This window comes from Sinocyclocheilus rhinocerous, unplaced genomic scaffold (assembly GCF_001515625.1).
Source record: "Sinocyclocheilus rhinocerous isolate Xijiao unplaced genomic scaffold, SAMN03320098_v1.1 scaffold134, whole genome shotgun sequence".
Lineage (NCBI taxonomy): Eukaryota > Metazoa > Chordata > Actinopteri > Cypriniformes > Cyprinidae > Sinocyclocheilus > Sinocyclocheilus rhinocerous.
Window position 1 is genome coordinate 1,053,189 of NW_015631070.1, and position 26,969 is coordinate 1,080,157.

General features: G+C 36.4%; 1 protein-coding gene across 1 annotated transcript in view; it reads left to right on the plus strand.

Moving 5' to 3' along the window:
- brinp1 (bone morphogenetic protein/retinoic acid inducible neural-specific 1) overlaps positions 1–20,898 on the plus strand; it is a 187,018-nt gene extending 166,120 nt beyond the window's left edge. The window contains exons 8-9 of the mRNA XM_016554261.1: positions 3,688–5,709; positions 20,888–20,898. Coding sequence (XP_016409747.1) covers positions 3,688–4,828 — 1,141 coding nt within the window. The 3' untranslated portion in view covers positions 4,829–5,709; positions 20,888–20,898. The remainder of the gene's footprint in view (positions 1–3,687; positions 5,710–20,887) is intronic.
- Positions 20,899–26,969: the final 6,071 nt, after the last annotated feature.

The window sequence follows — 26,969 nt, forward strand, 5'->3', positions numbered from 1 at the left end:
AATTGATTGGAAGAAACGTTTCCAGCAAGAAGATTCAAACACACACATACTAAACATGAATGTGATCCTATAAACTATTCATTAGTTATTCAAAATACATACACAATAAATGATTAAAACGTGATAGTCTAATATGTGGGTTAGATACATAATATGGAGTTATGCATAGAAATGATTAGTTACTCATAAGTCCTTTTAGTGTCATTTATATGCATGGAAAGGCAGTTTCTATAGCCATTCTGTGAATGTAAGGATGCGTTCTGTGAAGACCAGAGAGGTTAAAATGTCTGTAAGGAATCTCAGTCTGTTCTTTGTCTCCTAGGTGGGGGGGAAGTCAATCCACAGAGCTCGTGATTGTGGTTACTATCACGTGATGGTCATGCTGTCATCTCTTTGACCATTTAATCTTGATTACTTGCCCTAAAATTGACAATCTCCTTCCTGAGTTGTTATGATCAGTGTGTTCCTTTTGTGTTAATGTTGAAAGCTGTTCTGTGAAAGAGTTGGTTAGGCTTGCTTCAGACTGGCTAGTGCTAGGGTCTGATTTATGAACATCCTGTTGTCTTGGGCCTCTGTGGAATTTGGCTCCTCATGTTTCAACCATGTTTTGACCAAATCTTAGATTGTCTGATTCGGTCTGATATCCTACACATGAATAGGATCAAATGTGGCAATTAACTGAAATTGAATAATACAGTTTTTTATGTATATATTGTTATTTTAAATGTTTATCATGTTTATTAAAGTGTCTAATTATTTAGTGTTTTATATATAATATGTGCATATTTATTTAAGTATTTTTATTGTCTTTTAGGCATTAAGAGACTTAATTGTCTCTTTATTCTTCTTACAGGCATATTTTTTTGTCTTTATAATTTTGTATTAATTTTAATTTCAGTTTTAGGTTTATTTAGTTTAGTACATCAAGTAAAACTGTTTATTTGGCAACTCGATGACATAAAATAAGTTTAAATATTTTATTTTACATGTTCATTATATTTATTATTGTTGGTCTTTAATTATTATAACTTTGTATGGCTTTAGTTTAGGTTTGTTATAAATAACACTGCATGTTTCAGAGACGCTTCCAAGTTCTCTGTCTGACTAACATGTGCAGAGCATGGTCAAATCCCCCCCACCCGTCTATGGAGTCTAGTGCCGACACGGAGACAGCTAACACATACTGTGTTTCGGTGATATCTGACAGGTTGCAGTATCACTTGCAGCATCTTTAATTTAATAAAAGAAATTAACCCTACATTCAGGCCTCCTCCTCACACTGTATGGCTTACATCTACAGTCTGCTCTCTCTCCTCTCCTCCATTATCCATTAGGAGAGAAATTGGGGTGATGCACGTCACACAGTCTGTGCAGCAGAGCGCTTTGATGCGCCATTACAAACATGCGGATATGAAAACAAACAGCATTCTTCCTCGTCTTCTCCATCTCATCCCCCACGGCAAACTCAAGTTAGCCACTTGTTTCAGCAAAACAAATAATTGTGCAAAATAAAACCAGCAAACCACTCTGAAATCCATATTGGGGAAAGCAGTTAGAGAATATAACACATGGGAGTCAGACAGCATAAAGCTTGCTTATTGCGAATAAATATGGAAAATGCAATATTAAATGCCACAAGCAAGTCGACTGCGTATGGCTTCAAATCCAAAGGACTAATCTTAAGCTTTTTATTGGTCAGGTAATCTGGAGTAAACTGAAAATCAAATAACATTTGGCTAGGAATATTGCTTTATTTATATAGATTGAATGCCATGTGTAATTCTATTATGAGAGATGCTTATAAGTTTACAGTTTCATTTCACTATTGATAGTCTGTGGAAATTGCATAAAGTTCACAATAACTGACTAATGAAGGAATGCTCATATTTGTTGCTTTCAATTTCCATTGCACATCTCATTTCATAAATGTGTTTGTATTTCAAATAGGAAAACTATGATATGATTAGTTAGGGTGTGATGAATCACACTTACACTGGGTCGCACAGGTTTTGTGGTTTGTGCAGGGATACGTCATTTACATTGCCTGGCTAATATGGTTGAAATCAAACATGGTAGACTGAAAGTATTTAGGCTCAGTCTGAGAGATTCTATGCTGATCACAGTTTGAGTTCAATTCAACATTTAAAATGTATATTGCAATGTCCTACTTGAAAGAGTACAATAGAACAGCACTTAAAATCAAACTTCCATCTCATGCAATTCTCAATTCAGTTCATCATCATCATATTATATTCATCAACTAATATCAAAGAAAGAAAAAGATTCAGAAAATGTTTCTTTTATTCATTTAAATGCTTAATTGTGGCTGTTAAAGGTATTGTACAAGTTTCAGTTACTTTCACTGTTCATTTTTATTGTTTATTTGTTTATTTTATCATTTTTTAACCTATCGAATGAGAAGACAGGTTGAACTGAATTGAGCAGAATAATGACTCTTTGCAACATCAACGCTAGCTATGTTTCCATCCAAACTTGTTACCTCAACTTATACAGAAAATTACCATATAGCAAATATTTGCGAATAAAGCACAGTTTATATCCCATGTATTCAAGAAAACAATAAATATGTAATAAATAATAAATAGCAAATGTGTTCCCATTATAGTTTAAGCAAGTGTTTTCTTATTGGATAATAATCATAGTAGTAGTAATAATAATAATAATAATAATAATAAAATGAGCCTAAATTGAGCTCAGAAATGTCTAATTTAAGATTTTATGAGATTTGTGTTATTATTTATTTATTTTTTTATTTTTTAATCTCGGCATTTCCATCCAGCATTTTTTTATGTGAAAATGATTAAAAATAAATAAAAGTATGTGGATGGAAACATAGCTGCAACAAACTGAAATGAATCCACACTGAACTGACTTGAGCCGAATAATGACACAATTGTCTTCTGTAGAGCTGCTGAAATTTAAATTATTTTTATTATTAATTTTAAGCATTAACACTATTTATTATTATTATTATTATTATTATTATTATTATTATTATTATTATCATAAATGTGACTTGAGAGTATCTAGCCCAATAACGATGCCAGTATCAGTACCCGTGCATGCCTACTAAACATTCGCTTCTATGCAAATAATATACATCCATAAATCAAATGTCATATATTACATGATAAAACAAGGTAAATGATCCTCTGTTTACAATCACACTTTTTTGCCAAACAAATGCTAGCACTGCATAGAGTCATCGTTTGTCCTCCTTGGTTGCAAGGAGAATTCTTTGTCAGCAATCAAAGAACTGCACAGCTAAATGTAGCATTGCCTTTTTGTGTCTCTAACGTCAAATGGAAGACAGAGATATCAAGTAGGAATATCCCACATCCGACTCTGTTGCACTCTGGGCTCATTAGCATGTCATCGTAACCTTTAGCACTTTGTAGAAATCAAAATTCAGGTGTTCAGTTCTCCCCTCTTGCAGAAGAGAAGCTCCAAAGGCTTTCAGAATGACAAGGCAAAATGCCTGCGGGGAGAGAAAAGACGAGGTGTGCATTGGGAAAATTTGACAGAATACATTATCCATTTTAGTGATTAGACTGTAACAAATGTCAGGAGGCTGAGGCGCAAGCTTTGTGCCTTTGGACTTAACGCTGCATTATTAATGGATCCTTCTACCCACCTGCCTTGACTGTATTATCTTTCTGCTTTCAGATCGGTGCTACAGTGGCTGAACCGAGTGCAGTCGTTCCTCTACTGCAATGAGAACGGCTTCTGGGGAACCTTTCTGGAGAGCCAGCGCACATGCGTGTGCCACACGGGTGCCACCCTTTGCCAGCGGCCCATCCCTTGCGTGATCGGCGGCAACAACAGCTGCGCCATGTGCAGCCTGGCCAACATCTCGCAATGCGGCTCCTGCAACAAGGGCTACAAGCTGTACCGCGGGCGCTGCGAGCCGCAGAACGTGGACTCGGAGCGCAGCGAGCAGTTCATCAGCTTCGAGACGGACCTGGACTTCCAGGATCTGGAGCTCAAGTATTTGCTGCAGAAGATGGACTCGCGGCTGCACATCCACACGACCTTCATCAGCAATGAGGTGCGCCTGGAGACCTTCTTCGACCCGCGGTGGCGCAAGCGCATGTCGCTGACGCTCAAGAGCAACAAGAACCGCATGGACTACCTGCACATGATCGTAGGCCTGTCCATGAAGATCTGCCAGATGCGCAACAGCAGCGTGGACCCAATGTTCTTCGTTTACGTCAACCCGTTCAGCGGAAGCCACTCAGAGGGTTGGAGCATGCCGTTCGGTGAGCACGGATACCCGCGCTGGGAGAAGGTGCGACTGCAGAACTCGCAGTGCTTTAACTGGACCCTGCTGTTGGGAAACCGCTGGAAGACCTTCTTCGAGACGGTGCACATCTACCTGCGAAGCCGCGCTAAGGTGCCCACTGTCCTGCGGAATGACACGGGCCAGGGCCCGGTGGACTTATCCGACCCCAACAAGCGACAGATCTACATTAAGATCTCCGACATACAAGTGTTCGGCTACAGCCTGCGATTCAACGCCGACCTGCTGAGGAGCGCCGTGCAGCAGGTCAATCAGTCATACACACAGGGGACCCAGTTCTACTCGTCCTCGTCCATCATGCTCCTGCTGTTGGACATACGGGAGAGAATTAACCGTCTGGCCCCTCCGGTGGCCCCTGGGAAGCCCCAGCTGGACCTGTTCTCCTGTATGCTGAAACACCGGCTCAAGCTCAACAACAGCGAGATGATTCGCGTGAATCACGCCTTGGACATGTACAACACAGAAATCTTAAAACAATCAGACCACCTGACTACCAAACTTTGCTGAAAACACAATTAGAAAGACACAACGTTGTATTGAGGACAAAGAAAAAAAAAAAATTATTTCTCCGTTTGATTTGGAACCTTTTGGTTTGCTTTTTTGATGTATTATTAACAACTTTGTAAGTGTAATTGTTAAACGGAAACTAAAAATACAGAGATAAATCATTTTAGTTCACTAAAAGAAAAAAACTAAACAAAAAATACTGTATCATATTTGTCGAAGCATGTCTGTCATTTCCTAAAAAAGAAGAATATGAGAAAAGATCACTATTACTATTAAATTCAACATCCAGTGACACAGAGGCCTTGATTTTACTTGAGGGAACAAAGGTACATCTTAAACTGCCATTCTTTACCGGTTAACACATTTTTAGAGATGTAAAGACAACTACGTAAGGGCAGAACCAAAATACAGTAATTACTTTGAGGCACTACCATGTTGTTATCATGCATCTTTTAGATGAGGTTTATACAGCATGAGGATTCATTGACTGTACTGTGTCTTGTCCTTTCATACGACACCCTCTAAGAGAGCTTGGCAGTGAGTTCAGTACAGACGTCCACTGTTTATTGCTGGACATCCAGTTTTCTTGATTGCCATTTATTGTCGCTCGCCAGGTGAACTGAATCCTGCGTGGGCTCCCTCTGTTGTATTTTCAGATTTGCGCTCTTGTTCTTCAGCGAGGTCGAGTCGCTTCGGTGCCTGAGTGCAGTATCTATGGTTGAACATAATCGATTCATGCTATTTCGTACTGCTTCGCATAATGTACGCTGATGTGTCAAGCTTTTTTGCAGCACCGTGAACAAAATTTGATCATTCTGCTTTTCTTTAAGGGTCAGCATAAAGCCATACATTTCTCAGAGGGATGAACAAAAAAAAAAAAAGTTTGTGTGTGTGTGCGCAAAATAACCTTAGAGAACTAGAGTCATTTCTAGTATAGGGAGAATGCCATCATTATTAGCATGAATTATTTTATTGTCATTATTATTATTCAATCTTATTAAGTGCCTGTTATCTATCCCTTTAATGCTTTTTTTTTTTGGTTTGTTTAACAGGAAGATACCATCGAAATCTAAACACATGTCACTTGACTCATGGGGACAGGGCCAAAAGCTTTCTTGCTGTACTCTGCATGAATAACCTTTTGAGAGGAGACTTAACTTGGTTAATGAATTAGAGTTAAATGTATATATAAGTGTAAATACCTATTTTGTCTTGATATAGCCATGGGATCAAAAGCTTTTCTTAGATTACAGCAAATGAACCACAGCCCATTAAACACAACACAACCCCCCCCTCGAGCACAAGTTCTGTAAATATTGCAGGTCCCCCACAAAAACATTTGCCCTCATCTGGAGAAACCACCAGCTGAAATGGATCTTGTCCAAGCTAAATCTGTTAATGATCTACACGAGCACATGCTTACAGCCTTCCATACACTTCTGTTAAAACCATGTAAGACACTATCCGATAGAGCGTTCAGTGGGTTGAGAAACTGCTTTCAAGTACTTTATGTAATTTCTGCTGTTCTGTTGAAATAACTATATCGGCTTTCTTCAAAATGAATGTTTCAAATAATAATCTATTTCTCATTAAAATGCTATATTTAATAAGAAGACCAATGCTTGTTTGTACTGCACAAAGTCAGCAGCAATCACACAGCAAACAAGGGGTTTATGGTTTCACGCCAGTTCAGTCCCAGTATTTTCTAATCTCAGCCTGTTTGGTGTAAGAGTGGCCTCTGAGCAGACTCTACTCGTTTTCTAAACTAACAGGTAAGGATGCAGTAGAAACATGCTGCGGTTGCACCTAAGGGAACATGGGTTAAGTGTCTTGCTCAAGGACATACTGGTTCACAGAGGCATTCAAGTTTTCAGACTTCATGGATAAAAGTAACATTTCTGGAGTCAAAACTCTAACACAATACCCCTTGATACTGCTGACGAATTCTGGTGAGACGAAGAGTTTCTGCCACTTTTTCACACCACAGGGCAAATCTAATCTTGTTTCCCCGTAATTCATATCATGATGACATATCATTAGAAAATCAAATCATAGGTCTGAAAATTTTTGGAAAATGTTATTTTAGAAAAGGCAAATTATTAACATTTATAGAGATGGATGAAATAACAGCTGAGCCTTAGTGTGTTTATTATTATCATTTGGATAGTCTTAAATGTCTTGATCAAACTGGTGTATTAAAAAGAAAACCTGAAAGGATTTCAGCAGTGTTGTGGTTTGGATATGATTACACCAACCTTGGCTAACTGGGAAAATGTGCCTCTACTACATTTTTGGTCAAAAAAGTATCTAAACATACAATTCACACAAGTTTCCAGTTGAAATGGACATGGACAGTTTCTTGCACAATACTATGTTATGAGCTTAAAACACTTTTACCATAGTATATGTAAACTAATATATGTTGATGTTTGCATCACATAACCAGCTCCATATGTATGGATTTTCTGGTATAGTAAACTTGCTCAGTAGCGCACCCGGTATAACACGTCACTTGTTGTTAATGTGAATCGAGTCCCATGAAATATAAAACACATTGAATGACTTGTAGAAACAAGATAAAATGGCATGGTTACTTCAGTAAATGTGGTTTTATCTCACACTTGTTTTTGTTAGCACTATAGTCTAGGGTTTAGGATGGGGTTTAGGGGTACACTGTTTTCAAATGCAAACCTCATCCGTTTCAGATAAAACTGAACATGCTTTTAGCGCCACTCACTGGACATTTCACTCTGAAAGTGTTGCGTAAAAAACAACATAACATATCACAACAGGCATGTTTTTCCAACTAGCCTTATTTGGATTACGCTTAACTGAAAGGAGCTGATATTAATGTAACTGATACTGATGGATAGCTTAAAGTTGTCATTTTGATTTTAAAATTGCTTTAGTCAAGGTTCAAAACACAGGGTTGTTTATGTGTTTCACACTCACTGTTTTTACATAACCTGACAAACATGTGTAGATCTTGATGCTATGATGCAGCTATCACCACTGGGCTTCCTTGCGAAATATAGATGCAACTCTTAACTATTTTATGTTATGGCAAATTGGTGGCTAATTTTTATGAATCCGTACAAACATATTTGTACATTTTCATGCAATTTACCAATGCCCCAGTCATGGTTATGATTAGCATTGGACCTTCATGCTTACTTTTTTTTTTTCTTTTTTCTTCCCCAAAAATCGTATATGTTTTTGGGTGATTCACATTATACCAATTTATGCAAAATCTCCACTTAGTAAAATTGTTGTTTTCCTGTAAGATTGGGTAGGCCCACTCTTAAATCTCTTAGATTTTATCACCTGTTTTATTACAGCACACCTCTCCTCAACAAGACACCTGATTTATTCACCCAATTGTTGAGGGACTAGTCATATACCACGGTTTAATACTTTGAGTTAGGACTTTAGACAGTAGACAATAAAGCTTTTAAATAGAATTGAACTGAATCACTAAGAGCAATCGTAATGGTGGTTACCTTAGCAACTGCCACTAATTAGAAGGTGCTCCTCAACTTGTCAAGAATCCTTTAAGTATTGCACAGTGAACTCATAGCACACAAAGAAATGGACGCACACGAGCACTCAAAACATGTCACCGTCAATTACATTTTCCCCACATAACAGAAATAAGCCTCTCAACCCACCAAGGTCAAGTAAACCACCCTCTTTCCCTGCCAAGCCTAGTATCGATGTGTGGTTGGTAAACTGCAGACGTTGCGGTATTGTCCTTCCAGTGGCATCCCATTACGTGAAATGCTGATTAATGCTGTAGCATGCAGCAGCTAATGAGGCGAATGAGTCTTTGTGTGTGAGCTAGCCCACTGCTACACCCCCACCCAAACCACGAATGCTCTGCCAGGATATAATTACAATGTCCTAATAAATCGCCATGCTTTGTGCTTAATGTATCGTAAGCTCATTGCTAAGATTGCGTGAGCAATTGATATGGAGATCCACCCGACCGTCAACGCCAATTGAGTTGTTCAAAGGGTACAGAAACATCAAGCTATGGTAACTGTCCTATTTTTGCACTTTTATGTGTACAAAGTAAATTAACTACAATGACTTTTGGTGCAGTTTTATACTTCTCAAAAATGTAGGAAATCTCACCCCCTTAAAAATTTGCAAAAAGAATGCATATTGGCTGACCATGAAATCAGATGTTAATATCCATCTTGACCATTTAATATTATGATATCATTTATTTATTTCGTGAAAAATGGTGAGGATATTAAAATGCTGAGAATATTTTAGTTTTAATATATATATATATATATATATATATATAAACCACATATTTCAATAGTATCAGTTTTGTTGATTATTCATGCACACAATCCATGGAAGTCTGTGCAGGCAAGAGTTTTGTTGTGTAAATTGTCCCAGATGCCTCCATTTAAGACCCATGAAGATGCCATTTTGGTTATGATAAAACTAGATCATGTAGCGTTAGACACAGATTATCTTTGAAGTTTGTCCAAAAATGTAGCATGTCAATAAATGCACAAGTTTACATGAAGCTGGATGGTAATTTTGTTCAGGATAGTGCACTCTCAGAAATAACGGTACAAAAGCTGACATTGGGGCGGTACCTTTCCAAAAGGTACAACTTTGTACCTAAAGGGTCCATATTGGTAACTTAAGTGTACCTTTGAAAAGGTACCGATGCAGTGACAGCTTTTGTCCTTTTTTTTTTTTTTTTTCTGAGGGTGTTCAGAATTCTAAGATATCAGTCTGGGACAGGTATCTTGTGTTTGTGGTTTAATGGTGGTCTAGACCAAAGGTCACCAATTAGCGTGGTCCAGATCCCGACCCCATGACTGGCTTCAAACGGGCTGGGAATAATTCCTCAAAGTGCTGATTATCATGACAACAGAGACATAGTGTCTGCTTTGGAAGTGAGTGTCATGACATGACAAAACTAGATCGCTTCTATTAAAAAATAGAGCTATCTATGCTGCAAGCACCCACTGCATATGACAGATGGCCTGTTTCTGTTTTTGATGCACTGCACAGCTACTCAGACACTTTTGTTTCCCCATCTGACTATAATGAAATCATTTAATTCACAGATATTAGTGTGAATTGCATATAATTGCTCTTTTTATATTTAAATCCAGCTTTTTATATATTTAAAATGTCTCTGGGCTACTAATTTCAACCATATTTTGGTTATATATGTAGGCCAATGGATTATTTTTTAAAACAGATTCACAAAGCAATACTCTTTTGACTATTTAAGTATTGCAAAAATGCGCATGGGTTCTTTCATGTCTATACAAGCCACAAACTGTGTCCAGACCGAAATGCAGGGATGCTCAGAGAGATTTTCGGTGGAAATGAATTTACACAGGCCAAGGTAATGACAACAGATAAATTGGTAGACCAGCATGCTATTCCATAGCAATGCAGCTGAAACACTATGATTCAGTACGAAATCACTGCATGAATGTGAAGCCACTAATAATGGCCTGCCTTCAGGTTATTGTACATCTAGCCTTGGGTTTCTGAGAACATTCAAAGGAAATGGCCCAGGTATAGGGCTGCATCAATTCAAGGTTTTCCCCTTTTGTTGCAGCAAAGACGACTGGGTGTGATTTAAATGAGGATCTTGAAAAATTGTCCTTGCTTTTCTATCTGTAAGTACTCCCAAGTCCAGGAGACAGTATTCACTGCCAAACAAAGAAGTTTTACATTGGGGAAGTTTTCAAGCATGTGAAATATGAAGTGTGCTGATGCTTTTGAAACAGTCCCAGAAGAATCGCTATGCCATCATTTCACTTCGAATAAATTTAGTTTGCTTTGAAAAACAACAAAGCAGTGATGTTTGATGCAGACATGGTGGTTCTGTATCAGGTTCTGTATGAGACATCCCAACAAATTGTTTCTGGCAAAGACAGTCTGGAGATTAGAACAAGCTCCTCATTTTGTCACCTAACTGAGGAAAAAAAGCATGCTTTTTAAGATACATGCATTTGTAAATATGCTGTGGCAACTATATAAAACAGGCTCCTAATTTGCAGAAAAACAGTCATGAAACTCCATAAATCTTCATTCTGAGAAAATGTGCCATGAGGCAGAAGAAAGCAATAAGGACAAAGATTTATCATCTCTATCAGCATCTTCAATCACAGAGGAGCAGAGCGAGATTTAAGCTTTGCTCTTTGAGAGGAATAACACTAAATATCAACAATATGTCATGAATATCCCCTGTGCTCCAGCATCAGATGGCAGGACTAACCTGGGATAGATCGATCGTACCCTTAAACCTCCAACCCTGTAGGGTTTTATGTCAGATTTGGACACAAGATAAGAATGTTATTATCAAGGTCCGAGAGCCGAATGTGCATCTGTTGGTGTTCTTGCTATGCTGTTTCTTTGTTCTGCCAGCCTGCAGCAGCCCTAAAACCATACTGTGAACAAAATAATGAAATTCGGCGCATTGACTTGGGATGGGTCTGAGAGCCCTTTAACTGAGTCCCCAGTTTTGACTTTTTCTTCTGCTTATAAACCTTTTTCTGGGAACATTCTGTGTTTTCTTCTGATTTCTAAGCTCATGTTGAGTGAATTCATTGATTTGTCTCTCCACCTACTAGATTGACCTGACCACCATCTTGGATTTAGATTTTTTTGTCTTCTTCTACAATTTTTGTCTGTATAAAGAGTCTTCTGAATCTTCAGGCCAAGCATTTGCAAATGTTTTTGGATGGATTTTTGATTATAGCTGATGAAGAACTGGAAGTCAAGCTGTTTCTTGCCAGTGATTTGTACTGCTAAATTCAAGATGATGATATCATTGCCTGAACCTACCAGTCAAATAAATAAATAAATACAATCTGATAAATATGTTTATAACATTCCTCTAATTTGTCTTAAGTTCTTTGCCAGCCACATTGCCTATCCACAGTTTTAAACTCTTTTCCCAGCATTTACAGAATTTTCTGGCTTTCCATGTTTTCACTGTTTTACGGTAGGAGGCGCTATTACACATCTTCAGAAAGAGCACTGAATCTCTGGATGAAAACACAGCGGAGAAGAAGCAAAAACTATGATCATGTAGTACACAGATGCATATGTAATATAACGCAATTATCAAACATCAACAGCATATAAATCGAAAATGCCTAACAGTACAGAATGTAACGTTGAGCCAGGAAGTGGTTTAGGACTGTGAAGCTTTGAGGGTGTTGATGGAAATGACTGACTCCATTTGTGTTTTGATCATTACTCTAAATCCCATCCGGACATAGTCTTCGACAAAAACATGATTTTCTCAGATTTTTATTCAAAATTGTGGTTGTTTTCTTAAGAAACTTACCCACATTCAAGTGCTAATAATAATAATAATAATAATAATAAAAATGCTTCACAACAAAATATTCTGGGGACCAAGTTTGTAAAAAATTACCACTGACTGGCAATTAAAATAAATAAATAAAATAAAAAGTTATTTCAGTGCAAGCCGTAATATCTCACCATTGGTTTGATTTGGTTTGATATTTGCAATAAAAATGCAGAAACACCTGAAACAAGGTTGGTTACAGCGCCACCTAGTGGTGACACGTCTAAACCATTTACATATATGCGTAACTTTTATTGTTTACATTTTAGTTTATCTTTTGCCCCCAATATTATCTTCTTGTTTCCTAGAATATCAATATAAAACCTCTCACTAAACCTTTGACATAGTAAGAAATGATTTGTAACTCAGAGGGCTAAAAGTGCATGAAGTTCCACTTGTGTGGTCAAAGTGAAGATCATGGGTCACTCAGCTTAGAGGATTGGGCAGTTTAATAACATCACTGAGAAAAATAAAAGAAAAAGCATGAAAAATATTTTTTTTCCAGATCTCCTTCTGTGACACTCTTTGTCTGTCCTTAATCAGCCGATGACATCAGAAAGGCTGGCGGCGGCCCCTGTGGCCCAGCAGAATTGGAGCACAACGGACTGAGACAGTATAATAGGATTACTGGGAAAGCATTTCACCGAGGAACTACAAGCCCCAGTAATCCTGTTCTCCTCATTGTCCTCTTCCTGTTTCCGAATAGACAGCATCAAATCGGGCACTTACTGAATAGCTGAAGATCTGACCTTGATAAATCGTAAAAAAAAATATATCTTCTGAGAAAACACTGCGATATGAAGAGGGAGACAAGTGTACTCATAGAGAAGCACTTCTCAGATGAACGCTTCAGAAAAAAAACAACAACAAACAAACAAAAAAAACAGCAAACCAGTTGCTGATGAGAAAGCAAACATATGCATACAAATCCAACCATACACTATTTACTAACAAAAATCACGTTATCCGGCTGCATTCCTATTGATATAAATTCAGGATGAAGGATGTCCATTTCTAGAATGTTTGTGTAATATTTCTTCCCAATAAAAAGCCACTTGGCTTATTATTATTTATTTTTTTTTGCAAAGGGACATTTTTAACCTTGGTTTAACATTCTCATTCGCATTACAAGATTGAAGCATTGACTGGGTGAGAACATCATAGAATGAGCATGCAATGGACAATGTGGATAAGCATTTTTTTTTTCTCACTATATGCTATGAGCTATGAGCAAAGTGACATATCTGATGGATTAAAGCATCTCTCCATGTATCTCTAGCCTTTAAATTTGTAAAATAGTTCCCAATGACAACATACTATCTTCTGTAACAAAGGCTCCTTAAGTAGATTTTTATTATATATATATTTGTTTAACATGCTACTTTGCTCAGTCATAAGACAAGAAAACACAAACAGGAATCGTTGCATCTGCTTTAGAAATGTTCCCAAATGCACTTAACCTGTCCTGCTGGGAAAGTCAATGGCTCTAGTATTGGCCAAGCACATTCATTAGCATCTGTGCATTTACGAGCAAACAGTCCTGCCTAAAATGTCATTTCACCACAGAAACAGTATCATCAATCATGTGCTGGAGACTGACTCTGGCTGCCACGTACAGCTCCTGAACACACTCCTATTTTATTCAGTACTTCTTCATGGGACAGAAGCAGCATCCTACAAGTCCACCATGTACTAGGGCATCACTGGCTGTCAGGAAAGGCGACAGCTGGAAAAAAATCAATCATGAACTGGGACAGAATAAATTTGTGCACAAATAAAAGTTTGAAAACTGGAAGCAACTAAGAGCTACTTTCAAATGATCCATCACCTTTACATTAAAACTAGAACAATGTCAAGCCTAAATCCTGAAAACATTTTAAATGACCCAATTTATGATCTAAAATAAAGTCCTTTAAAATTATGTTTTGTCGTTTGAAGCCAATATTGCATTAAACATCTAGCCAGAGTTTTTCAGCACGAGGCTAAGGTACTGACATATCTGCAGCCCCAATTTATGCTGTGTGATTGACAGAATAGAACATATTTACATAGCGATGACCAGCGTACAACCTTTCCTGCTTGCAAAAACATGGACCTGGGCACGCTAACAATGTACCCCTGCCAAGCTCAAATAGGCCACCGATAGCAGCTTGAGACGGGGATGAAACGGAGTGAGAGAGAGAGAGCTGTGTGTCATGTTAATATTCAACATGTTCTCATAACCTGTTTGTCATAAATCCATATTTTTCACATACTGCAAATAGACTCTATATCTCTAACTAAAGGCATTTTTATAGCCCCGGGGTTGATTCTTTTTTTTTTCCAGAGTTTTTCAGCACGAGGCTAAGGCACTGACATATCTGCAGCCCCAATTTATGCTGTGTGATTGACAGAATAGAACAGATTTACATAGCGATGACCAGCGTACAACCTTTCCTGCTTGCAAAAACATGGACCTGGGCACGCTAACAATGTACCCCTGCCAAGCTCAAATAGGCCACCGATAGCAGCTTGAGACGGGGATGAAACGGAGTGAGAGAGAGAGAGCTGTGTGTCATGTTAATATTCAACATGTTCTCATAACCTGTTTGTCATAAATCCATATTTTTCACATACTGCAAATAGACTCTATATCTCTAACTAAAGGCATTTTTATAGCCCCGGGGTTGATTCTTTTTTTTTTTTTTGTCTTGAAAACTTCTACTATGCCTATATTTATGTTTGCTACTAATGGATTTTATTTTATTGTTTTAGCCTTGTCCCTGATCCAGACGTTTAACATATGAAAATTGTGCCACAAAGATTTTTTTTTCAAAAGTAAGTGACCACTGAGAAGAATATGCTTGAGATGAACAAAGTAAAAATCAAGATAAATATCACTTATGAACTTAATATTTTTATTGCACTTTATTACAATTGTGTGGTAAATTCATAAAATCATGAACAAATAATAAAATAAATAAATATATATATATTTTTTGTGCATTTAGAAAGACAAAGGAGGGTGTGCAAAATGTAACGTCCAGCATAAAATGATTGTTGATTTGAGATGTTATTGAATTGGCATTTGTTCCCTTTTCACCACCAAAAAAAGGAGTGGATAAATATTGGTTAAATATAGCCATTCAACATAATATATATTTTTTTGTGCATTTAGAAAGACAAAGGAGGGTGTGCAAAATGTAACGTCCAGCATAAAATGATTGTTGATTTGAGATGTTATTGAATTGGCATTTGTTCCCTTTTCACCACCAAAAAAAGGAGTGGATAAATATTGGTTAAATATAGCCATTCAACATTACTGTATAATTTAAAGCCATTACTTTTAACATTTATTAGTCTTTGCAAAATATAACAACTTTTAATTTTAAGTGAACTTAAAACATATTCACATAAACTATAAATTGTATATGCATGATCTATACATTTAATATACATATTTAAAAGTAGTGCTGTTTTTTTAAAACCTAAAGTCTGAAGCCTGTGTATGAGGTCATATACAAGGTCATATACTGCTTCAATGTGTATTATAATAAAGCTGCTGAGGGCGTGACTGTAAATTGTAAGTTTTGGAAATGCAATTGTGATTTCTATTTTCTTTTGCTGTTGGAAAGGGACCGCAAATCATAATCATATTTGCTATGGTCTCCCATGTACCTTGCTATATCTGCATTCCAAACCTGAAAACATGACAAAAGTCCACTCATGAAGGCATTGCCTGGTCCATTTGCTCTGTATGTGGATTAGCTGAAGTCTGGGCGCAATAATGAGATGTGGTATTAAAAACTACAATTTAGCTAGGGTCAAATATTGTATATCTATTTAACAACATTAGACTTCCCTCTGGTAGATTGCACATTGTCAGCAGTCTGTGTGCTAAACCTGGAAGGCTGTTGAGCTCATTAATATTAATTGCTGTGTTTGCATTTGTCTAAATTGATTTGCTAAAATCTAATTATGGCCAGTGATAGATTAGCACTAGCCAATGGGCATCAGTTAGACCCACTGCCAACCAATCAGAAGGCAGAGGCTTTTGCTTGGTCTCAAAGTTTTTTTCTTCTTCTTCTTCTTCTTCTTCTTCTGTAATTAGTCAGTTGGGTCCCTTAAAAATCTAGTCAGCTGAGATTGTCTCTTTCAAATGAACAAAATGTCAAAATATCAAGTCAGTGTTTTTTTTTTCCTCTTCTTTCCTGAAGCCAAGCAAACACTAGACTGAAGCACATCACATTTTTCATGTGTATGTCTGAGACTAAAACACCCCACATCATAGCCGACAGTCCCAATGGTCTTCTGTTGTGTGCACTCATGAGATGTGCTGCAAGAAGTTGCAGGTACCAAGACAAATTTCAAACGTGTCTGTCTGTCTGTCAAACAAGTCAGGAGTGCACAGTCTCGATGAGCAAGAGAAGCAGCATGAGCAACAGCCAATGAAGTTGCAAGAGTGTGGAGGGCAGTGATGGAACGTAACAGGAAATTTAGTATCATAAAACCTAAGTGGTGGAGGAAATTATTTGATAATTGTTGCAGATGTTCTGTGATATGTCATCTAAACGTTACAGCAATACCACTGAAAACAAGACACTTTGAGTCTTTAATTGCAACAGCCTTCTTTCTAAAGGCAAAAATCTGTAATAATGCTATAATTTCACATTAAAGTGGGTTGTAAATATACAAATGACTAATAATGTGAATGTAATGTCACTTTTTAAATTACAATTTTTGGTAACACTTTACTTAACACCTTTATACAATGCATTCTAAAAGTAATTTTCATGCACTAATTCTGCCTTAATGCACCTAAATGCACGTATGATCTCATGAATAACTGTAACTACAATTATAATACATTATAATACTCACCTATTATTATTACACCTTTAAAAAGGTATAATGCATCTATCTATCTATCTATCTATCTATCTATCTAAACATTAACATTAACCTCTCAGTTTCATATTTTCAGTAGTTTGCACATTAGCACTGACTTTTTTACTATTACATTGTTTTACTTTAATAAACATTCAAACACAGTAGCAAAATAGTGAACACTACATATGTCACATGACTCACATTTTACTCTTATATCCATAAAAATTAAAGATACAATGAAATAAACTTGACATTTCACAAGACATTATCACATCTGAAAGAAATAATTAACTATTATTCACCCTCAGCTCACCTGCGTATTTACGCATGAGAGCTCAATTTGCCATATCGTGTGCACATTTTAATGTCTATTTTGTGCATATGCAATGTTTATATGTTCTGGTATCAAGGAGAACCCATTTTGTTACACATCCCACACAATAAAACATCCTTTAAATCAGGGTGTTTGGCTATCTAATATATAGCTACTCTAGATATAAAGATAATTTTAAACACGTGTTATCTCATAACATGTATATGTCAACAGTGTGGCTCCCTTATAATTGCATTCTTCACTTTATTGTGAATTATTACAAAATGTACACGCATAATGACATCATGCAGATAAAGAGATTAAGTGATTTTTTTTTTTCTTTTAGAGATGAAGAATATGAGGAGCATATGGGGGAAAAAATACTGTTAATTAACACTAAAGAGTCTCAAAGGTCTTCCAGTACAAATGAAAGCCTGAGGGTGGAATTGCAGACATTCAGTGAATGGATGATTTATGATTGTCTGTGGCTGTCAGGAATAATCTGATATTTTTGTTATTAACATGATTAATCCATCATAATTGAATCAGCTGGAATTTCACTGTGTTTATATATATATATATATATATATATATAAACACTCTATACATATCAAAATTACAAACTTGTTTTTTTTTTTTTTTGCTTAAGAAAGCAATAAGCAATTTTATGCTACCCACATTTGCCTTTTGCTATATTGTATTAAATGAATGTGTTCAGAAATGCCTTTATTGTTATTGTTTTATTATTATTATTATTATTATTATTATTGTTTTCCTTTAGGTTCACTTAATGTGGCAATTTTTCACCCTGTCTATGGCTCTCTGACTAAAAGGGAGGCTTATTCTTCATGACTTCTATATAAATGGACACTTTTTTAGGGTCTTTGCATAGGAAGTAAGTGAAACACTCATGTACCTGTATTAATAAATCCGGATGGCTACCTGAATACAACAATACATATTTTAAATGTGATGAAAAACATCATTGTAGCATTGAATTTGTCTGCTTTTTCTTGAAAACACTGCATACAGGTAAAACATGCCATTAGTACTTTACTGAAGTCAGTCGATACACTCAGTGTTAACTATCTGCTTCTGTTTTGTGATGGAGTCTGTGATTGATGGCTTTGACTGAAGTCCTCGATCTCAGGCCATCTCGCTGTTCCCCTCTGCCAGTGTTTGCTTCGGTAAAGCGGCATCTCTCACTCCATCCATCTCTGCCAGGGGAACCAGAGGCTCTCCAACCCACACGTCTTTTGTGTCTCTCATTACAACCTCCTCTCCAAATCCACCACATAGTTACTGCCTCTCCTCCAGCATTTTTAACCCACCGACACCAGCAGACTTCTTCCGTTCAGCGGTGCTGGTGGATTGGTGTGACGTTCCAGCATCGTCCTTATCAGTCACGCTGATCATTTCTGAGGTCAGGCATTGCACAATGGGAAATCAGTGTGCTTTGAGTGATGGGGTCGGTGAACTAGTTCGAGACAGGCAAGTGTACGTGTTTTCATGCTTAAGGTTCCTCTTCAGGAACTCGAGCTGCGTCGGAAACGCTAGGGGAACGCCTTCTGTGAGTGAGTCTCTTGAGTGGAGAACCTAATTAACCCTGATCGCCTGGAATATCTTTCACAATTATAACACATAACTTAATCCCAGATTCATGAACAAGTGGCATACTACTGCACTTCACTTATGATGTTAACTCTTCTCAGAATTTGTAAAATTCCAATAGTCAAATTAGTATGAGCATGACTGTTCATTAAATGTCACATGTTTTTTGTACTCTGTTTGACAGATCTTTATGGGTTTTAATTAGATGTTCCCTCCTCTTGCAGTGCTTAAACATTTAACCTACATTATGAGAAACTGACACAACACATATCACTGCAATTAGTGTGGGAAATAACCAAATCTGATCTGTGTTTGCAACTTTCAAAATATGAAAATTATGCTTTTTTTATGGATGTTAATTTGGGGTATGTGTTATTGGAAATACATTAAAGCCTGTTCACACAATAATGATAAAGATATTAGCATTCACACCAATGCTTTAAATGCTTCCGCTCTTTAAACTTTAAACGAGAAAAAGGTGTTCCTAAAAGTGACTGCAATGATATCATTCCTCTATGCTGTTATCATTATAGTTGTGGTGTGGACTGTTCTCTTATTAAAGCAATTTTTAAAATGCTATATCGCTAGTTATCATCTTTGGTGTGAACAGGTCTTTACTGGTCCATAAATATTCAGTAAGGTCTTACTAGAAGTTGAATTTTGAGATGATACATTTTTAGTTTTGTGATGATGAAAAATGTTTGCATTGTTAGACACTTCTTGAGCATAACCATTCCCACAATAATTAACTGTTCTACACAGCTTGCATGCTGTTGATGAACAATAGCCATAAAGCTTGCAAATAAATAAATAAATATTAGTAAATTATTAATTAATGTAATAATTTTATTTTATTTGATGTCAAGGTTGGCTATTTGCAATCATTGGAAATCCTCTCTCTCTCTCTCTCTCTTTCTCTTTTCTTTTTTTTTCGACACAGTGTAAAAGAGGAAGAATTAATATATTTATGCTTACTTAGCTTTGGCTAAAATCTGTAGTTGTCATAACAATATACAGCAGATGATTCTTAATGATTTGTGAACTGCACATATTTACACACACAATGAACTGATTAAACTGGTGAAAGTTTCTTAGAAATAGCACAAAATAAGAGCCATTATGAAAGTTGTATCTTCTTATGTCGATGTAATTTATTAAAAATACAGTTCTGCCTCATGAGTGATTATGCAAGACCCATATCCTTGCTATTTTCAATTGACCATTTAAAATGTGCCCTGCCCTTACAAATAATTGTGGATTGTTGATGATGAACCAAACAAAAGAATCTGGATTGTGTGCATATTTATTTATTTATTTATTTATTGACAGACTAAAATTTAACTCTGTTGCAAATATAAATCCTGACATCAGCAGTCCCTTTGGCAGTGATTTCAACCTTCTAGGACTGTGTGCATGCATCAAGTCATATGAAGTGTGCATAATCACGCTCAAAATCATAACCATGCTTAGAGAATGCAATGGTAAGGTGTTCAGTGAAAAAGCAGTTGCATTGGTCTTTTCTCACCCAACATTGATTGTTTTTTGTTTGTTTTTTTGGTGTGCTTTTTGGAGCATCAAAGTTTGGTCAGAGTTCACAGTTTTCCTAATAATCTTTGCAGAAGAATGTCGTATACATCTGGGATGGCATGAGGGTGATAAGTTTTATTTTGGGGTGACCTATTCCTTTATTGTTTTCTTATTTTATTATTGTGAGTTGGATTACCATGATATTGGCTTCATGCACCAAAAACACATAAACATATTAAAATGTGGTTAAAATACTGTAGTTAATTAATGTATTATTTAAAAAAAAAAAAAAATCATATAAGTCCAACCCTAACCCTATAGATACAGTACATATATGTATATACAGTATATATATATATATATATATATATAGAGAGAGAGAGAGATAGATAGATATATAGATAGATAGATGATAAATAACCAACCTTGCCAGTTACTCTTAGCAAATTGGTTTGCAGCATGAAATCAAGGTTTAGGCTGAAGCCAAGGACACTAACAAGCAACCTTGATGTATGCTCAGTGTGAGCTGCCTTTTAATGCCTAATATAAGGCACTTTATTTCACACAAATATAAAAAAGGTCAAACGTTCATGGGTGGACTTTTGTTCAGCAGTCTTCACTTACATTACAGAATCTCTGAGTACACAGAAAAAGGAATACAGACTCCTTTTTTTTTTATTACGTTTTGCAGCACTTTCAAAGGTAAATATCCAGTGAATGGTGCTAAAAGCATGTTTAATTTTCACCAAAACTGATGAATGTGAATCTGGCAACATTCACAACATTGGTTGGTGTACATATCACGGCAATTTGGAAATGTCTGGTGAGTGGCACTGAAATTGTAATGCTCTACTGCTTCGAAAATGATGTAACACCTACACTAAACCCTACTCTAAACCGAACCAAAAGTGTTAACAAAAGCAAACATGAGATAAAAATGAAACTGCTGAAGCAACCATGCCATTTCAGCTTGCTTCTACAAATTTTTGAGCTCCTTTATTGTGACTTGCGCTCTGCATTGCAATTGCAAAATGCTACAGAGCAAGTTTACTACATTAGAAAAGCAATGCATATGGAGCTGGTTATGTGATACAAATATCAAAATTTATTCATTTACAAATCATGCGCTATGATAAAGTGTTTTGATAACATAACATATAGTGTTGTGCAAGGGACCATGTGAAAAATAACATTTTTTTTTTGTGTTCTGCAGAAATGTAGGTATTACATATTGTGCCTGCAATCTAATGCTGGCAATGCTTTTCCTGAATGAAAGAAAGAAAGAAAGAAAGAAAGAAAGAAAGAAAGAAAAAAAAAAACTAAACTAAATTTTAGGTTGTTGTGGCTGAGCAATTCTTTAGAGCGAACTGATGCCATTTTGATTTGTAGCAAGACATGAACACTAAGATATTATATAAATATTGCACTGCCACTCTCTCTTTTTTTCACACACACACACACACACACACACACACACACACACACACATTTTCAATTGCTGTGCTCCTGTTGGTTCTTGATTAGACTGTCTTTGTTGGGCCAATCTGTACACTGTATGCTCCAAAATGTATGTCACAACTGAAATCTGAGACTAAGAATCATCGCAATGGCAATTTATCACCCGTTGGTGAGCATGTCACACTAAGTGATTAAAGAAAGTCACTAAAGAAATGTTACAGATATCAAAAATCGACTTACATTCTCAGTAAGAATAGAATACTGTTTATTAATACTGTACATTTATATTTACATTCATGCATTTAACAAACACTTATGCAATTTACAAATGATTAAAACAAGCTATTCATCATAAAGAGGCACATAACACCAAAAGTGCTAGTAATGCAAAGTTTCAAACATTGTTTATAGAAGTACAAGCTATGACAAGGAGGGATTAAGGGAGAGTGGAAGCTTTTTTGTTGTTGTTGTTGTAGTTTTTTTAATAGGATGCAGTTAAGTGCTCACTGAGGGGATGATTTTTCAGCTGTCTCTTGAATATTGTCAGGGATCTACACTCTTAAAAATAAAGGTGCTTGACGATGCCATAGAAGAACCTTTTTGTCTAAATGGTTCCATAAAGAACCTTTAACATCTGAAGAACCTTTCTGTTTCACAAAAGGTTCTTTGTGGCGAAAGAAGGTCCTTCAGATTACAAAAAGGTAAGAAAGAGGTGGTTCTTTAAAGAACCTTTGACTGAATGGTTCTTTGTGGAACCAAAAATGGTTCTTCAATTGCATCGCTTGAAGAACCTTTTGAAGCACCTTTATTTTTAAGAGTGTAGGCTTCAGTCTTCTCTCCGAATCCCTGAAGAGCAGCGTCCATCTTCTATGGCATCACTTGAAGAACCTTTTGAAGCACTATTTTTAAGAGTGTAGCATTCCAGATGAGATTGGGAAGATCATTCCACCAGTTAACACAGTGAACGAAAATGTTCGAGGCATAGCTCACTTACCGACCTCAGGCTTCTGGAGCCTAATAAATAATTGCACAGAAACAAACAATTAACACAATATACATTTTCTAGTAACTACTATTAACTAACAAGAAACTGGCACAAGCATTTAGTGTAGTGTGAAGAGAAATGTCTGTCAATTTAACAGATAATGTCCTAAAATAAAATTTGTATTTATATGTTTTTTTTTTCTTCTTCTCTCTTTTTTGTCTTTCTTACAGTGTAATGCAGGACAAATGACTAGTTATTTTTGTGCCTGACCTTATTGAATGCACATTTGTAGGAGTTTCACTTTCAGACGCAAACTTTATGGGAGGAGAGTAGGCTATTCATATGAATCACACGATGCGTTTTACTAATGTTTGCGCTCGTCAAATTACTGGTATTTGCGCCATTATTTAATGCCCCCCAAAAAGCATATCTTAAACTATTTTGTGCTTGAAATGGCTGCATTTGTTGTTGCTAAGAGGAGGCACTATAGAGAACAGAGAGCGCGTGGTAGAAGGGAGGGGATTTTTTTCCACACATATTAATTTATTTGGAATGCCAGAAGAACACATTATCCGAACATATCGTTTGCCAAGCCATGTTATTTTTAATTTGCTTCAGGAAATAAAAGACGACTTGTAACCCTCAACTAGGAGTCACGTAATACCAGGTCTATCAAAACTTCTTGCAACCCTTCATTTTTTGGTCTCCAGTTTTTTTTTTTTTTCAACATACTGTGGTTTCTTTATTTCTTTATTCTTGATTGGCGACTACGCTAATTTGTGCTGCGCATGGTATATTGCGTTGGTCAGTATGTAAATTAGATGTTGCATCTGTGTTCTTTAAATTTGTGCGCTAATTTGCCCTGTTTAGTAAAACTGGCCTTAATATTCTACCTAAAGAACTATTTAACAACTATGTTTTTTTTTTTTGTTTTTTTTTTCAAACAAATGGCTTTTAAATGCAGTTTTTGAGAACTTTTATGGCCAGTTTCCCAGCATCAGTCTCTGAACTTCACCTTTCCTTCTGTTTGTATCTTATGTGTCAGACAGGTCCACACTTCACATTAGATCATTATAGAGTCATGAAGACATTGATTCAACAGCCATACCCCAAATGCCCAAAAATAAAATTGTAACCCATACGGTACTTTAACATACCTCACATAAATACGTGGTTCAATGTATGTCTCTTACTTCAGTTTTCATTTCTTTTGAGACATATTCCTCATGGAAAATCAGGACTTACTCACTGAATGACTCCAGCACCTTCAGATAGTCACTGAGCAACTGGCTGTGGGGCAAAATCACTCAAACCACAAGGTCAGGTAAGTGAGGCTGAAAGTGGCTACACCTCTTCCACAACTGGATCTCTGAAGAGGAAATTATGTTCTGTTGACCACCTCTGCAAATAGTTATTACGTCTTCAAGGAGTACCCTCTAACTGTAGATGGTCTGTCTCACAATGGTCTGTCTCCATTGTGAATTTTGCTGCAATTGTCAACATGCATGTTTTGTCTGTGGGTGCGCCCTCAAGATTCAAGCAACACAGAGATGCGGCTGCCTCAAAATTGGCTCCTTCATGGACAACGATAACTTGAAGTTGCAGAATACTACATGTCCTTGTTCCCAACGATGCTTATGCCAGTGAACTAGGAGAGAGGACTCTGCTTGACCTCGTAAAGTACTCCCGCATGCAGGAGAGTCAAGAAGAGTGATGGAAGAGGTTTGCGTCAATGGCTGACAAACACCCATACAACATACTTTTAGAAATGCGCCAACAGGGACACAAGGTCAGTCAATGTGTCAACAAGCCATGAATATTGGGTTGTTAGTACCCCTCCTCCTTCTGGGATTTGAACAACAGCTAGATGCTGATTTACCAAAAAGGCCTATCCAGTGAGGAGGAGTGAACCATTCATTAGACGGATAGATTGGTTAAGAGAATGATTAACACATTTGGCAAATGCTTTTATTCAAAGCAAATTACATTGCATTCAAACACATTTTGTCAGTTCTTGCTTTTCATTGGGAATTGAACCTATGTCACTGGCTTTGGTTAATTGCTTTCAGAAATCCATTCCTGGTGTTTAATTTCAGAGAGAGCAGGAAAATATGATCAGCTCATGAATTGTTGGGGACAAATTAAACGACTGTTACAGTTTTTTTTTTTTCAATTGCTAACAAGCATTTATCAATACTTAAAGTACTTTTTCTAAACTATTAACACAGCAACACACCTACATCACACAATTAGCCAAATAGTTCATTTTCTGGCCAAAACCACATTTTGTTAAATAAATACAAACTCTACATTTCAAAATGCCGAATACCTTTTTCTACATTTACTAACTCTTCATCAAAACACAGCAAACCCAAATCAAAATCGAGTCATTCAGTCAAAACATTGGCACTGGTTTTCTATCCAATAGGAACATGTAGTCGATTATAGTGCATAGACTGTCAAAATCATAACAATTAATGGCATTACAAAAACTGCATTACTTATCATGTCTCAGTTCGACCTGTATAGAACATAGATACATTAAAAAAAAATAATAATAATAATGGAATGTAAAAGAAAAGTGACATAATTGCTGCAGTAAACGCTTTATTGGCAAATTGAAAAATGAAAATTTATGTGTCTGTAAACATACATGGTATTAAAGCTCTTTCTGACTTTCTGACAAGTGAGAAGGAGAGGTAGGGGGCAAAAGGCTAAGGGCTATATGACAATATGAATTATTAAAAAAAAAAAAAAACATACAGCCTTTTGCAAATTAATGCTATCTTTTTAAGAGGGTCATCCTTTTAATAAGCTTTTCCTTCATTTTTTTAAACCATATTTTTTGACTATCATAATAATAATAATAATAATAATAATAATAATAATAATAATATAATCTTATAAACTCTACATTTTATTTGTGTGTGTGTGTAAATGTGTGGATTCATTTTAGATCGTATGTGTACAGCATAGTGAAGGAGTCATCAGTACTTTATGGAATGTAAAAGAAAAGTGACATAATTGCTGCAGTAAACGCTTTATTGGCAAATTGAAAAATGAAAATGTATGTGTCTGTAAACATACATGGTATTAAAGCTCTTTCTGACTTTCTGACAAGTGAGAAGGAGAGGTAGGGGGCAAAAGGCTAAGGGCTATATGACAATATGAATTATTAAAAAAAAAAAAAAACATACAGCCTTTTGCCCTCTACCTCTCATTCTCCCTTGTCAGAAAGTCAGAAAGAGCTTTATTACCATGTATGTTTACATACACAATGAATTTGACTTGACGACAGGAGCTTACAGTGCAGAATAAAGTATGGACATAGTGCAAACATACATGACAGTGCAGACATACACAGGAATTATAACAGTGATATAAGAAAAACAACAAATTATGGTCGAAGAGAGAATGGACTGGGTGTGTGGGGTCCAAAGTGATTTTCTTAGCCCTTTTCCTTACTCTGGAGGTGTACAGCTCTTGGAGGTTTGGCAAATAATCATCTCAGCAGCCTTGGCTGTCTGTTGTAGTCTCTTGATGTCTGATTTGGTAGCTGAACCAAACCAGACAGTAACTCAGCAACACACCTACATCACACAATTAGCCAAATAGTTAATTTTCTGGCCAAAACCACATTTTGTTAAATAAATACAAACTCTATGTTTCAAAATGCTAAATACCTTTTTTCTACATTTACTAACTCTATCAAAACACAGCAAACTCGATTCAAAATCGAGTCATTCGGTCAAAACATTGGCACAGGTTTTCTATCCAATAGGAACATATACATAGTGAAGGAGTCATCAGTACTTTATGGAATGCAAAAGAAAAGTGACAGAATTGCTGCAGTAAAGGCTTTATTGGCAAAATGAAATTTCTGTGTGAAAAAAAAAAAAAAAAAACATACAGCCCTTTGCCTTTTGCCCCCTACCTCTCCTTCTCCCTTGTCAGAAAGTCAGAAAGAGCTTTATTACCAAGTATGTTTACACACACAAGGAATTTGACTTGA